At 51.0% G+C, this 11,236-nt stretch overlaps 5 protein-coding genes across 5 annotated transcripts in view; 2 read left to right on the forward strand and 3 right to left on the reverse strand.

The window, feature by feature from the left end:
• Pmar_PMAR026566 (anti-silencing protein, putative) overlaps window positions 1-374 on the reverse strand; it is a gene marked incomplete at both ends in the record, with an annotated part of 854 nt that extends 480 nt beyond the window's left edge. The window contains 3 exons of the mRNA XM_002773270.1: window positions 5-117; window positions 170-228; window positions 276-374. Coding sequence (XP_002773316.1) covers window positions 5-117; window positions 170-228; window positions 276-374 — 271 coding nt within the window. The remainder of the gene's footprint in view (window positions 1-4; window positions 118-169; window positions 229-275) is intronic.
• A 1,470-nt stretch (window positions 375-1,844) lies between these two features.
• On the forward strand, window positions 1,845-2,942 carry Pmar_PMAR026567 (calmodulin-domain protein kinase, putative; the record flags this gene model as incomplete). Its single annotated transcript, XM_002773271.1, has 1 exon — window positions 1,845-2,942. The coding sequence occupies one exon, from the start codon at window positions 1,845-1,847 to the stop codon at window positions 2,940-2,942; it is 1,098 nt and encodes a 365-aa protein (XP_002773317.1).
• Window positions 2,943-3,171: 229 nt separating this feature from the next.
• Pmar_PMAR026568 (hypothetical protein) lies at window positions 3,172-6,147 on the forward strand. Its single transcript, XM_002773272.1, has 8 exons — window positions 3,172-3,346; window positions 3,394-3,540; window positions 3,590-3,783; window positions 3,840-4,014; window positions 4,058-4,461; window positions 4,554-5,079; window positions 5,128-5,919; window positions 5,962-6,147. The coding sequence occupies exons 1-8, from the start codon at window positions 3,203-3,205 to the stop codon at window positions 6,118-6,120; spliced, it is 2,541 nt and encodes an 846-aa protein (XP_002773318.1). The 5' UTR covers window positions 3,172-3,202; the 3' UTR covers window positions 6,121-6,147.
• Window positions 6,148-7,088: 941 nt separating this feature from the next.
• Pmar_PMAR026569 (DNA mismatch repair protein pms1, putative) lies at window positions 7,089-8,360 on the reverse strand (the record flags this gene model as incomplete). Its single annotated transcript, XM_002773273.1, has 1 exon — window positions 7,089-8,360. The coding sequence occupies one exon, from the start codon at window positions 8,358-8,360 to the stop codon at window positions 7,089-7,091; it is 1,272 nt and encodes a 423-aa protein (XP_002773319.1).
• A 2,086-nt stretch (window positions 8,361-10,446) lies between these two features.
• On the reverse strand, window positions 10,447-10,857 carry Pmar_PMAR026570 (hypothetical protein; the record flags this gene model as incomplete). The annotated part of the gene is made up of 1 exon (XM_002773274.1): window positions 10,447-10,857. One exon carries the CDS (start codon window positions 10,855-10,857, stop codon window positions 10,447-10,449), a length of 411 nt encoding a protein of 136 aa, XP_002773320.1.
• Between the last annotated feature and the right edge of the window lie 379 nt (window positions 10,858-11,236).

Below are 11,236 nucleotides of genomic sequence, written 5' to 3' on the forward strand. Positions count from 1 at the left end.
CTACACAGAGAGCGTGCTGGAGGGAGAATTTCGAGAGCAGACCAAACCTCGAACGTGAACTTCATAGTGGCAACCTCAACAGGGCCAAGCTCGACGGTGTCCAACTCCTGATCTTTGCTGAAGAGTAATGAAGACTATACATGAATCGAAAGATATACCAATCCCCCACCTCGAGTCGTTCGCATCAGCTACATATACCATAGCCCATTCGAGATCATCCTTGAGCTTCTGAGAGGCAAGTGAGTGGTGATGATGATGATCGACCCAGGACTCACCTTCAAAGCTTCGAACTGGATCTCGAAAGATAACTTGTCAGAGATCTTGCAAGGATTATCTCCAAGCAACGAAACCTCTGTAACCGAGACGATCGACATGTGAGTAGGGAGCCAGTAACAGGGTGTACCCAAGTGAGAGACTAACACGGCGACAATGGGGACAGAGACGGCGGAAGGTTTAATAAGAAGACAGTCAAGGCAAGGACTAGGATTAGCCATGCACTCGAGCATGGCAGAACGAAAATCTATTATCATAGAAGTACTATTTATATGATAATCGTGTTCAGATGGCATATCTCGGGAGCATCAGAAAAACATTTGAGCAAAGATGGTGAACAGAAGCGAAGCTACCACGCGATGTATCCCTGTCTGTGGCAATAGAGTAAAACAGTATCGATCGGCTTTAAAGCCATATTGATAGTATACATAATCACTGACAAACCACATGAACATGATTAATGAAGTTATACGTCGGGGATGACAGTAGAAGTTGAAAGAGCCGAAACGCATCAGGCAACCTCTCCTGAACGACGCTCAGTTGAGCTTTAGGTTATTCAACTCGTGATTTAACCCCGGCGGCGTGCGCGAGGAACATCTGCGTTATTCATGCATATTGCACGATTAAGACCATCTTCTGCTGCTCGCCCTGATGCCAAGATGGCCTGGTTACATCGTACTTTGACCGAACCGTTTGGTAGAGAGGTCCTGCAGTCGAGGATCGAACACCAGCGGTCAGCACTACCAGCGGGTCGATACAAACCTGAACGACGGTAATGTGGTAGATGCACTGTAGTAATGTGGCTTACCTTCAGGATAACCCCATTAAGGGAGCATCTGTGCCGCGTGCCTTCTGCTGGATCATTGCATGTCTCAAGCCTCCAGTGTGGAGGAGGTCAAAGAGCAGGGCTGGTTAGTGAGGAGGATAGGTTGGGCACGCCTTGTGGGCCTCGTCTGTAATGCTGTATTGACATAGGTTCTTTAGAGGCGCAACGGCATTGGATCGTTCTGTGTCGGAGACTAGGTTGCTGTACCCAATGGCAGGACTAAGGAGTAATGCGGATCAAACCCGATTGGGCCTCGGAATCGTCAAGAGATGATTGTTCCGAACTGTTGTAGTTAGAGTACCTTTAGGTGGCGTCCAAATACCACAAACAAGGGAGACCTTCAATGAGATGCCTCGGGATCGGCCGTACTCCTTTGGTTATCCTATTCATCATCAGTTCCTCAGAGGAGGATCATCATGCCATACAGTGGGGTTTAGGAAGAAGTAATAGAAGGGTAGAGGGTTGGTAGTAGACCGATCGTCGAGTTTTAGTTGCCTTCTACACCACAGTAGTGACTGTCATTCTAGGCGGGTATTTGTTGGTAATCTTAGACCATGGTATGACCGAACGTGTAAGTTGCCTTGATAATTATTGTTGTCACGAATATCAAGTTAATGTTGTGCTGCTTGTGAAAAGCATGTATTATAATAACCTGGTGTCTGTCAGTTTTCAAGGGTTTGAGCTGTGACCTATCTGGTCTGCTTTTACTGCTTACCATCACACCAGCCATCCTACTACCTAGTGTATGACGCACGGTACCTCTCCGGGGACTGGTGACCTACAACAACATCACGACCAACACCAGAAGCAGACGTGTAGCAAGAATTGTAGAGGCTATGCTTCCTCCAACACATCAACACCACCTGCTACAGAGGGTTGCTGCATACCTCAGTGGCTTGGCCATCCTCGAAAGTTGAAGTCTTACGCAGTCTTCGAGCCCTTCCCTAAGATGGAGTACCGTAAGGTGCAGAAATTGGCTTCGGCTATTCATGGCAAAGTGTATTTGTATGAGCACATCCCCACGGGTAAAGCGGTAGTTGTCAAGAAAATGTCCAATGTTAATGTAATACAGTTCGACCCAAGGATATCGGAGGATGCTATAACCGATATGGGTGTGTCGAGGTATCTAGCTACTATTGTATCGGGCGAGTTCGTTTCAAAGGCTTTCGGCATATACCAGGATGAAAACTTCACTTACTTCATATCAGAGTACTCATCTGGTGGGGAGCTCTTCGATCATGTTGTCAATGCTAAGCAACTCTCGGAGGCCGTTGCCAAGAGGCATACCTGGCAAGTATTAAGGGCGGTGAAGTCACTGCACAGTAATGGCATTGTTCATAGAGATATATCACTTGAGAATACATTGTTGCATGGTGATGGTTCGGTGAGGGTCATTGACTTCGGTCAGGCGGTTGTGCTTGAAAATCCCGAAGGCCCGACGCCCAACACTCCCCTGCTACACTCAGGCTGGGCTGGTAAAGCATACTATCGAGCACCCGAGATGTATCATGGTCGCTACTCAGGAGCTTCAGCGGATCTCTTTGCGGCGGGAGTGATGCTTTTCATCATGATGGTTGGTAAGCCTCCTTGGAATCAGGCCAGTGTTGCCGACGCTCGCTACCGGTACGTGGCGGAGTTGGGCGTGGTGAAGTTGCTGACGAGTTGGCAGAGGGCTCAGCTCATGTCACCACAGCTACTAGATCTATTGGAAGGTCTTATGTGTGTGGATCCTGATAAAAGGATGACGGTTGATGAGGCTCTGGCCCATCCCTGGTTCGATGATTGCGACTGTCAGGAGCAATCTTTCCTGCTACATAGTCCCCGGAGTCTAACCCCGCCCTGATAGCTCTGAGTGAGTTACTAACCTCGTATAAATATATTCGATATTTAGCACTACCGGGAATTCCGGCAGTAGTATTACTGCATACTGCGTAGTCTCATAAGTTCCCGATGCTTTAGTCAGGCTGCAGCTGTGGTTGGTATGATGATAAACAGCTTGGTGCCGCAGACTTGATATTATTTTCATTGATTATAAGAGTTGGGTGATGAGTGAGTTTGGGAATGCTCTGGAGAAGCATTTAGTTTATATAGCACTACTACGTGATGGGAGGGGAGGACGGGGAAAGCTTTACAGTAAGAGTGTTATCCCCAGGCTTAGAGGAGGGCACCTACAACGAAGTGAATGTGAGGATGAAACCTAGACATAAGTTGGATAAACTACTCAGATCATGGTGCAAGCATCAACAGGTCGTAATAGGGCATATATTATAGGCCTTCATACTAGGCATTCTTAGATCGCGCCGGATACTGTGAAGTTGATCGATGCTGATAGAACACAAGAGCTCCTTCCAACGACTAAGGCAGGGGAGCTACTCGAGCCTAGGACGGTGTATGCTGTCCCCAAGAGTTATCTGCTTGATCGGGAAGCATCAGCTACTACCGTAATACGACTGGATGGGATAACTAATCACCTGGGAGGTTGATGTTCAGGATACGGAGAGGGTTGGGGAGGAGGTGACTACAGCGAATAGCAATGGTAGCAAACCATCAGCACTACAGTGCCCTTCCACACCGCCCACGCCCATGAGCGTCTCGGTTGTTTTACAGCAGAGGGATGATCTGAATCATAGGATTGATGTCACTTTACCAGGAGCTGTTAAATGGTCTAGGATGTTGAAGGCATGGTAGTGCTAGTCTAGGAGGGGGGAGGAGGAGGATGGGAATGACGACTACTTGTTAGGGTTACTAAATACCCCGTACACAGTGAAGCTAGGATAAGGTTCTTGCTATTACCGGCTAGAGAGGAGATAGATATGGACTCGGCAGTGGAGCATGTAGTGTTGGGAGATGGTCACTTCTGTCGTGTCGAAGTTGACATCACCATGCCAACTGACGAGTCGAGGAAAGCCCCTCAGGTGAGCTCGATCATATGCTTATACTCCCTTAAAAGTACTTCAGACGGGCGATGGTAGTAGTAGTAGTATGAAGTTGGGAGTTATCAATGAGGTCACAGGAATACATGCCCGAGTCAACCTAAGCCCCAGTGCTACTAGATCTGACCTCTTGAGGCAGATAGGCTATGAAGGGCCCTGTGAGATTACTATAGACGACCGTCTAGTGGAAGGAGCCCATCTTACTGGTATTGCCACTGATGGTAGCAGTACTGCGGTCATACATCCTCCTCGGCCTGTTGCTCTCACGGTCCGTGTGAGAGACAAGGGTACTGGTATACACAGAGTCATCCGGTGCTCCGACTCGAGTACTGTTGGAGATGTAATAGAGGAGTGGAAGAGGGCTGTATGCCCAGATGCCACTGCCGAGATCCAGCCTATAGGGGTCGACTCGAGGACTCTACTGTCAACGTAGGAATGGGTCAGCTACTCGTCGTATTCTTACTGTGAAATGCATAACCATGCTCGCACCGATATCTCGTCATCGCATTGATGCTGATTAGGTTGCCGTGCGTAGAGGATCCCTATTCCCTCATGGACGACCCACGGCAATATACATTGGAGGTCTCCTCAGGCGGTCAAGGGCGTGGATCTATGTACAGTCAGCCTGAAGGGGAAGAGGAACCTCTTGGGTTTGATGTCCCACTACCTGCATCACCCGGCCTGAGAGTGGAGTCTACCGAGGATCTACCTCAGAGCCATGTTGACTTCAATCAAAATACCGATGTTATCCCCCCAAGAGCAGCAGCCCCACTAGAGAGTGCCCCGGCTCTTAGGCTCGAAGTATCAGAGCCGGTCCCGCGCCCTCCTGAGGTTGTCAACGCTCACGAGGTGTCAGGGCAACCGAAGCCTCCGAAGGCGGCTGAGAAGCTTCCAGGTCCAATCACTTACTTGGTAACTGTCAAGGATGTTAGGGATGAGGGTAGTGGGGAACCTAGAGAGGAGGTATTCCGTATGAAGGCTCGATGTGCCTGGAAGAAGATGACTCGGCGATTCTCCGATAGTGTTAACCCGCGGCCAGATGACTCTGTAAGGGATTAGTAATTGTGTGACTGTAGTGATGCAGTATTCCCTCAGGCGGTGTATCGCGTGTTACTTCCCAATGGGGGCGTGCTTGATATCGAGGACGATTCTAAACGGATACACGAGACGTTGGAAGATGGTCGTTTGGTGAACTGGAAGGATGGTGATACGGAACCCGAGCTCGAGGTTAATCTCATGCTTCGGAGCCAGACTGTCCATCATAGTATCGATGATAGTCCAGAGCACCAGGAAGGTGCTCTGCAACCTGCTGCACATAAAGGGAACCGACCATCGGTGGAATCCTCTTCGACACTGGGAAGCAAGGCCTCGGAAGGATCCGGATCAGCCAAGCCTAAGAACCCACGAGCAAAAGCGAAAGCGAGGGCTAAAGCCAAGGCTAAGGCCAAGGCGAAGGCGAGACCCACGCCGAAGGCAAAGGCGAGAGGGAGGGCCAAAGCAAAGGCTCAGAGTGCGCGGCGGTCGGATAAGAAGTCAGATGCTGGGGAGTCTTCGGCGCCCTCGAGCTCTACGAGTTCTTCGAGTGATCCGAGCCTGTCGCCCAGTGAAGCGTCGGGCGATGGAGATCGGAAACGAAAGACCATCAGTGGGAAATCTGCACTGGAAACCGATGCGACAGCTGGTAGCCAGGAAGGCTCCCTGGCAGGGTCATCGCTCGGGACATCCTCCAATTCGACGGCTCGGCCGAAGAAGCGAGCTCGAAGAGGTGGGGGGAGAACTGTGAAGGTGGAGGGACGGAAGGATACAGCACAACAGGCAGCACTGCTGCTGTTCTATGAGCAACAGAAGGCGGCTAGGGAGTTAGCAGAAAAGGGTGTTGGCTCGGAGGTAGGCCACTGAGAGGACTATGTTATCATTAGGCCCATTCAGGCCTCATCGCGCCGGCGAAGGAGGCAGCCAAGATCTCCGGAAGAATACATGGATGACGACACGCTGATGGCGATCGCCCTCTCTCAGTCGCTTGCCGAGCAAGAAAAGCCTCAGAAGGACGAGGAGGACTCTTCGGGGTCTTCTAACCCTCAGACTTGATATTCGTGTTTGAGTTTTTCACCACTGTCCTGCATTCCTCGCGTTGCAGGAAGTTGGGATTCACTTCGATGTAGCTGTGAACTGCAGTTCACCGTCTCGTATGCAAGTTTTACATCTGCTAGCAGTGCTAGCTCTACCAATCTTCGGTGGAGAAGTCCCTGGCACTTCTGCTGAGATAGCTGCTGATTCGACCGACAATTCAACAGCCGTCTCCGATTTCGCGATTCCCGCGCCGCCTCGGCCACTATCACAAGTCGATACGAATGGAGGGGCCCCTCGACTACCCGGCGCGGTGAAGCCGACAACTTATTCAAACGACTGGTCAAGCATTGTGTGGTTTGTATTATGGTGGGGATGTATTCTCGTGGCCTCTTTATGGTGGCTTTCGCGTAAGAAAGCATGGTTGACTCGAGAGAAGCAGCGAAGGCTGGAAGAGTTGGTATACGGCGGTGCTGGTGCAGTGGCGCGGTGAGTCGGTCTGCCAGTACATACTTGCATGAGTTTATGTTGACAGATTCGTAAACCAGCGCCTACCGAAGGCTGTGAGACGGTCGAGCAGTGGTGTTATAGACCACCTTCAGATGACACGGCTGAGCGAGATGCCATTCGATGATGTAGCCGCATCTCGGCATTGGGATAGTGAGGATATTGATCATCTTCCCACTCGTGATACTTGTTGCATTCAGATTCTGTTCCGACCAACATTGTAGGACGTCGGACAACACCAGAGGGCTCAGCGGGCTCGCGAGGCAGCACTCCCCCGCATCCAGAATAGATACTCCCATTCGTCATCATTTTCTTGTAGTATTGTTAATCATTTGTCGTCTCTTCATGAATATCTATGAGCCGCGTTTTTCAAGTGCGCTCGTTTGACAGTAAAGTGTCCTTGAGGTGAAAAGTATTCAGACAGCTCGTCGTATTGATCATATCTTTGCAAAACGCTACTCCATCTCAAACCATGTGAGACATCACAGAAGAAGTGGGTCCATCACAAGCATGGACAGGAGGGGATCGGGAAAGGGACGATTGTTAGAGTCCGGAACAGAGCATATGGGATAGACAGTAGGACGACCATGTGCACACTGGAAAGGCAGTTCACAAATCCCCAGGCTCGATACCAGAGCCGACACTTCGGATGGTGACATCGAATCCCCAAACTTCACTGCTTGATGACATGCTGTGGTGGAGTACATATAGTGTAGCTTGGCTGGAAAGGGAAGCTCGTTTGCCCATGGTAACAGATCATAGGGACTCGCTGTTAGAGTCCCTATTCTAATCTTGGGTACGCCTGTTACGACAGCCCTAGCACCAATGATCGCAAACCGCCACCCGTGTTCTTCCAGTTCAGCCTCCCTCGCGTGGAGTAGAGAGGCATCCGTCGGTTTGAGTACGAGGAGAGTACCTGTCGTCGGCTGCGTCTCGAGGATGCCTGCGGAGCTCATGAGCCTTTCAAGACCAACTCGTTCGCCAGCTGCGTGTTGGTCTATAGCTAGTAATGTCCCTCCGAAGCGGCCAATAATGAACTTCCTATCGACCTGTCTGACGTCCGTCAAGCTCTTGAACATATTGCGGTTGAAGTTGATGGTGATATGCTGCGGGTCCAACTTGAGGTGAACCTTGGCCATGGACTCACCGACAATCGATGCCCTTTGTTTGTAAACGTCAGACGACTGCTTGAGACGACCCTCACAGGTCCTCATTATTTTGCGTGCCGTCCCCGATATACACAGGGAAGGAGTTCTGCTTCGCTTTGTAGTATTAAACACTACACTCGAGGCTCGGCTGAGCGAGGGCTCGGTGTATCCAGTGAGTTGGGAGGGAGCCAGGCTCCTCTGCACACCACTAGGTTTGAGGTCAATAGTGGATGCCACAGTAGAAGCATTGTTCCCATCAGCTATGGCGGCCTCTCCCAGAGCCCACTGCTTGCTATCAGTGACTGCTCTCGTAACATCTATAATCTCCTCAGCAACAGACTTGCTCCCCTTCGTATGTGTCGTAGTAGGGACATCATAGGCCGTTTTTCGTGTAGCTACAGTGGCTCCTTCCATGGACTCGACCTCCGGAGTCCTAGCGACCGAGCAAGCAACACGAGGCTTGGATAGAAGTGGCTTTTCAGCCCGGAGTCGCACCGGTGTCGGGATCTTCCTGCAATCCGCGCTGCCGCCTCCCCCAGTCTCGCCTTTCTCTCGGTTCCCTATTGACGGGTTCTTGCCGTGATGATGATGACGATTTCTACTCATTGAGAGAGCACCAGGTCTCACCGAGTCCGCAGGTACCGTACCGACGCATTTGGCACCGGACCGTGGCAGATTGACAGACCTTCTTGATGCTCGTAATGATGAGCTCCGAGGATGCCGGCGCACAGCCGTCCGGGTTGATTGAACTCCACCAATGAGTTTGAATATCTGCCAGGAATTCAGATATCAATAGAGTAGGACATGAGGGCAGGGGAGTAGCCTACTAAGTGATCTACCACGCCTTGACTGAACACCAGACGATTGAGCAAGGTCCTGATAGTGTCGTTTGGCACAGCGCATTCGAACGCCTCTCCGACACGCTCTGAATGGGGCCCATGAGCGGCCAAGAATAACTGTACGTCTCACTGAGGATGCCTGTCGTAATGGACCCAGGTTGCCTGGGATCCCACTGTCTCCCTGCTGGGCTTTCGAGGATCTACCATAAAGACGGCTCATGGGATTGGGTTAGTCGTGCTTCGACTCTTACAAGAACGTATATTGGATATCGGTTAGGTCTCTGACGGCGGCAACCACCACCTCGGGGCTGGTACTCAGTACATTGAGGGCATTGTAGAGCCTTACCGCACTCGAGATAGAGGGATGATAGGAATCTGTATACTACTGATGATGCCCATAAGCAGCTAAGGATACTCATGAATGACGCATCGCTCGATGGGCTTGCCATCGATAAACAACATCTGCAAAGCTTGGTCGTGATGGAGCGGTTGAGATACCCCACCTACTAGAATGCTATGTCGTAATGTATAGGCCCTTCCACCACCCACCGAAGACTGCTTCCACTAGAGCAAGCTCGCCTGCTGATCGTCTTCCCCCGCAGTGTGAGGAGTTGTCGTTGCCCTACAGTCCAAGACACTGCTGCACTTGTTCCGATTCCTACTGCTGACTCCACCTTCCAATGAGTTATGTTCTCCAAACCCCCAAGTGGCTGACCGACAGCAGCTCTCCAGACTTGTTCGAAACGGTACAGCAGACGATGGCGATCCCCACTGCACTGTAGGAACGGTATAGAGAGCTTTTCTACATGCCCAGCGGTAGAAGGGAGGCACTGATAGTGCTATGACGAGTAATGACCCCACCTTTAAAAGTTACCTTGCCACTGCTGATGATGAAGCTGACACTTGGCCAGGCCAGAGCTAGACGGCATACAGCCCACTCCACCCTGTCATTACATCTACCACAGGCATCGAGGTATATCTGGACGTAACAGCACTCTCTCAGGCACGTAGGGGTGGAAAGGACTACTCCGTTGAGAGAACAGGCGAGGCGGGCCTCTGTGGGCACTAGGGCAGTCTCTAGCCTCTCGGCTGTATACAGGTCGGAAGCATTGTAATGGGCAGGATCTGAACAGGACAAGGAATGACTGGTAAACCATTGTCGCTGACCGTTGAGGACGATCTTGTATCCATCGAGTCCTCCCTTCCACATAGCTACTGATAGGGTCAATTTATTGCATAGGCGTGGTAGATAGGCGAAGACTGGAAGACGTAGCATTCTTTCTGGAGGCACCGACTGAGATGCGGTTCCAGTAATCATCAGTGTGCCATCTGTGTTGATTCTGATAGTCAGTATGACATCATAAGAGGACAACGCTGTAATAGACTCACGTCACCCCGAGCTTGGTGCAGCCGAGACTCCTGAGAAAGAGCTCGTAGGCTAGGTCGGACACTAGAGTCTCCAGCGCGGCTTCTGGAGATCTAGGTATAGGGATGGGTGAGGTGGTGGGCTGACGGGGGGCAGAGGCCCAACGTGACATGAATCAACTGATGAGCAAACAACCTCACCGAGGGTGTTGCTAGCATCATAGTGTTCTATCAAGCAGTGGTGTCGCAGAGGAATCTGCTGGTATATCCCTCAGAGGCTCACGACTTCTTGATCATCCATGGACGCGAGGGGATCTGCCGCTACTCCGCATAATACAGCCTTTCACATTGAGCGAGTATAGCACAATATTCGCCTTTGAGCGCAGAAAATGGGTCCAGTCATGCTCTTTGCAGCATAGCATGAAGACACGCATTCACTCGGCATGGGTAGTCCTCTCCATCCGAGTTGCCCTCCCTTCCTCAGATCTTCAAATGTCAGGTAGACGAACCGCATGACTGTCCGGAGTGATCTCGATAAGCCAGGCATCTGAGGAAGCGGTCAGGAACAACACCTCGACACACCTGGTCATACCATCAGGGTCGTCCATATCCACCGATTTGATACCTCCCTCGACATGATTTAAGATGATACGTTTATCAAGAATGGTGCTCCAAACATCTCCCAGAGCTGGCTTCTGACGGCCCGTAGCTATATCAGTCGTAAACTGGTTAGTAACCTTGCTAGGTCGTAGAAAGTCAGCAGCACCAACCTGCATTAGTCTTACCACAGTGATGCATTGTGTGAGGGTACTCAAGGTCGCAGCTATGTTGCCCATCACTGCATATTTAACACCTCTCTCATCCTCCTCCTGCTGCTCGGTGGAACTCATGCTAGGCATCGAGGGTAAATGCCTCAGCAAATGCGTGACGGAATCTATGATAATGACCGCTGGTGCGCCGTGTATCTGAGGCTCAGTAGCATGACATGAAAGAGCGAACCATGGTACTGACTAAGAGGGGAAGTAGGTTCACGGCTGCTGCGAGCTGTGTCCAGTCTAGTGGGCGTATGACTGTGATATTGTCGAGATTGGCCCCGAGCTCTTCAAGTCTGGTGACACTGAGATCGCCATCTGCATCAATATAATGAACTGTTACCTGATGTTCATACCAATGGCACCCTCCACGCCCAAAGACCCCCTGTACATTGTATGCCGAGGCGGTGGCTGCAAGCTGCATGCATAGTTGGGTCTTAGAGGATGCAGCCCCCGGAGAGCTCTA

Source organism: Perkinsus marinus (genome assembly GCF_000006405.1).
Source record: "Perkinsus marinus ATCC 50983 genomic scaffold scf_1104296959216, whole genome shotgun sequence".
NCBI lineage: Eukaryota > Perkinsozoa > Perkinsida > Perkinsidae > Perkinsus > Perkinsus marinus.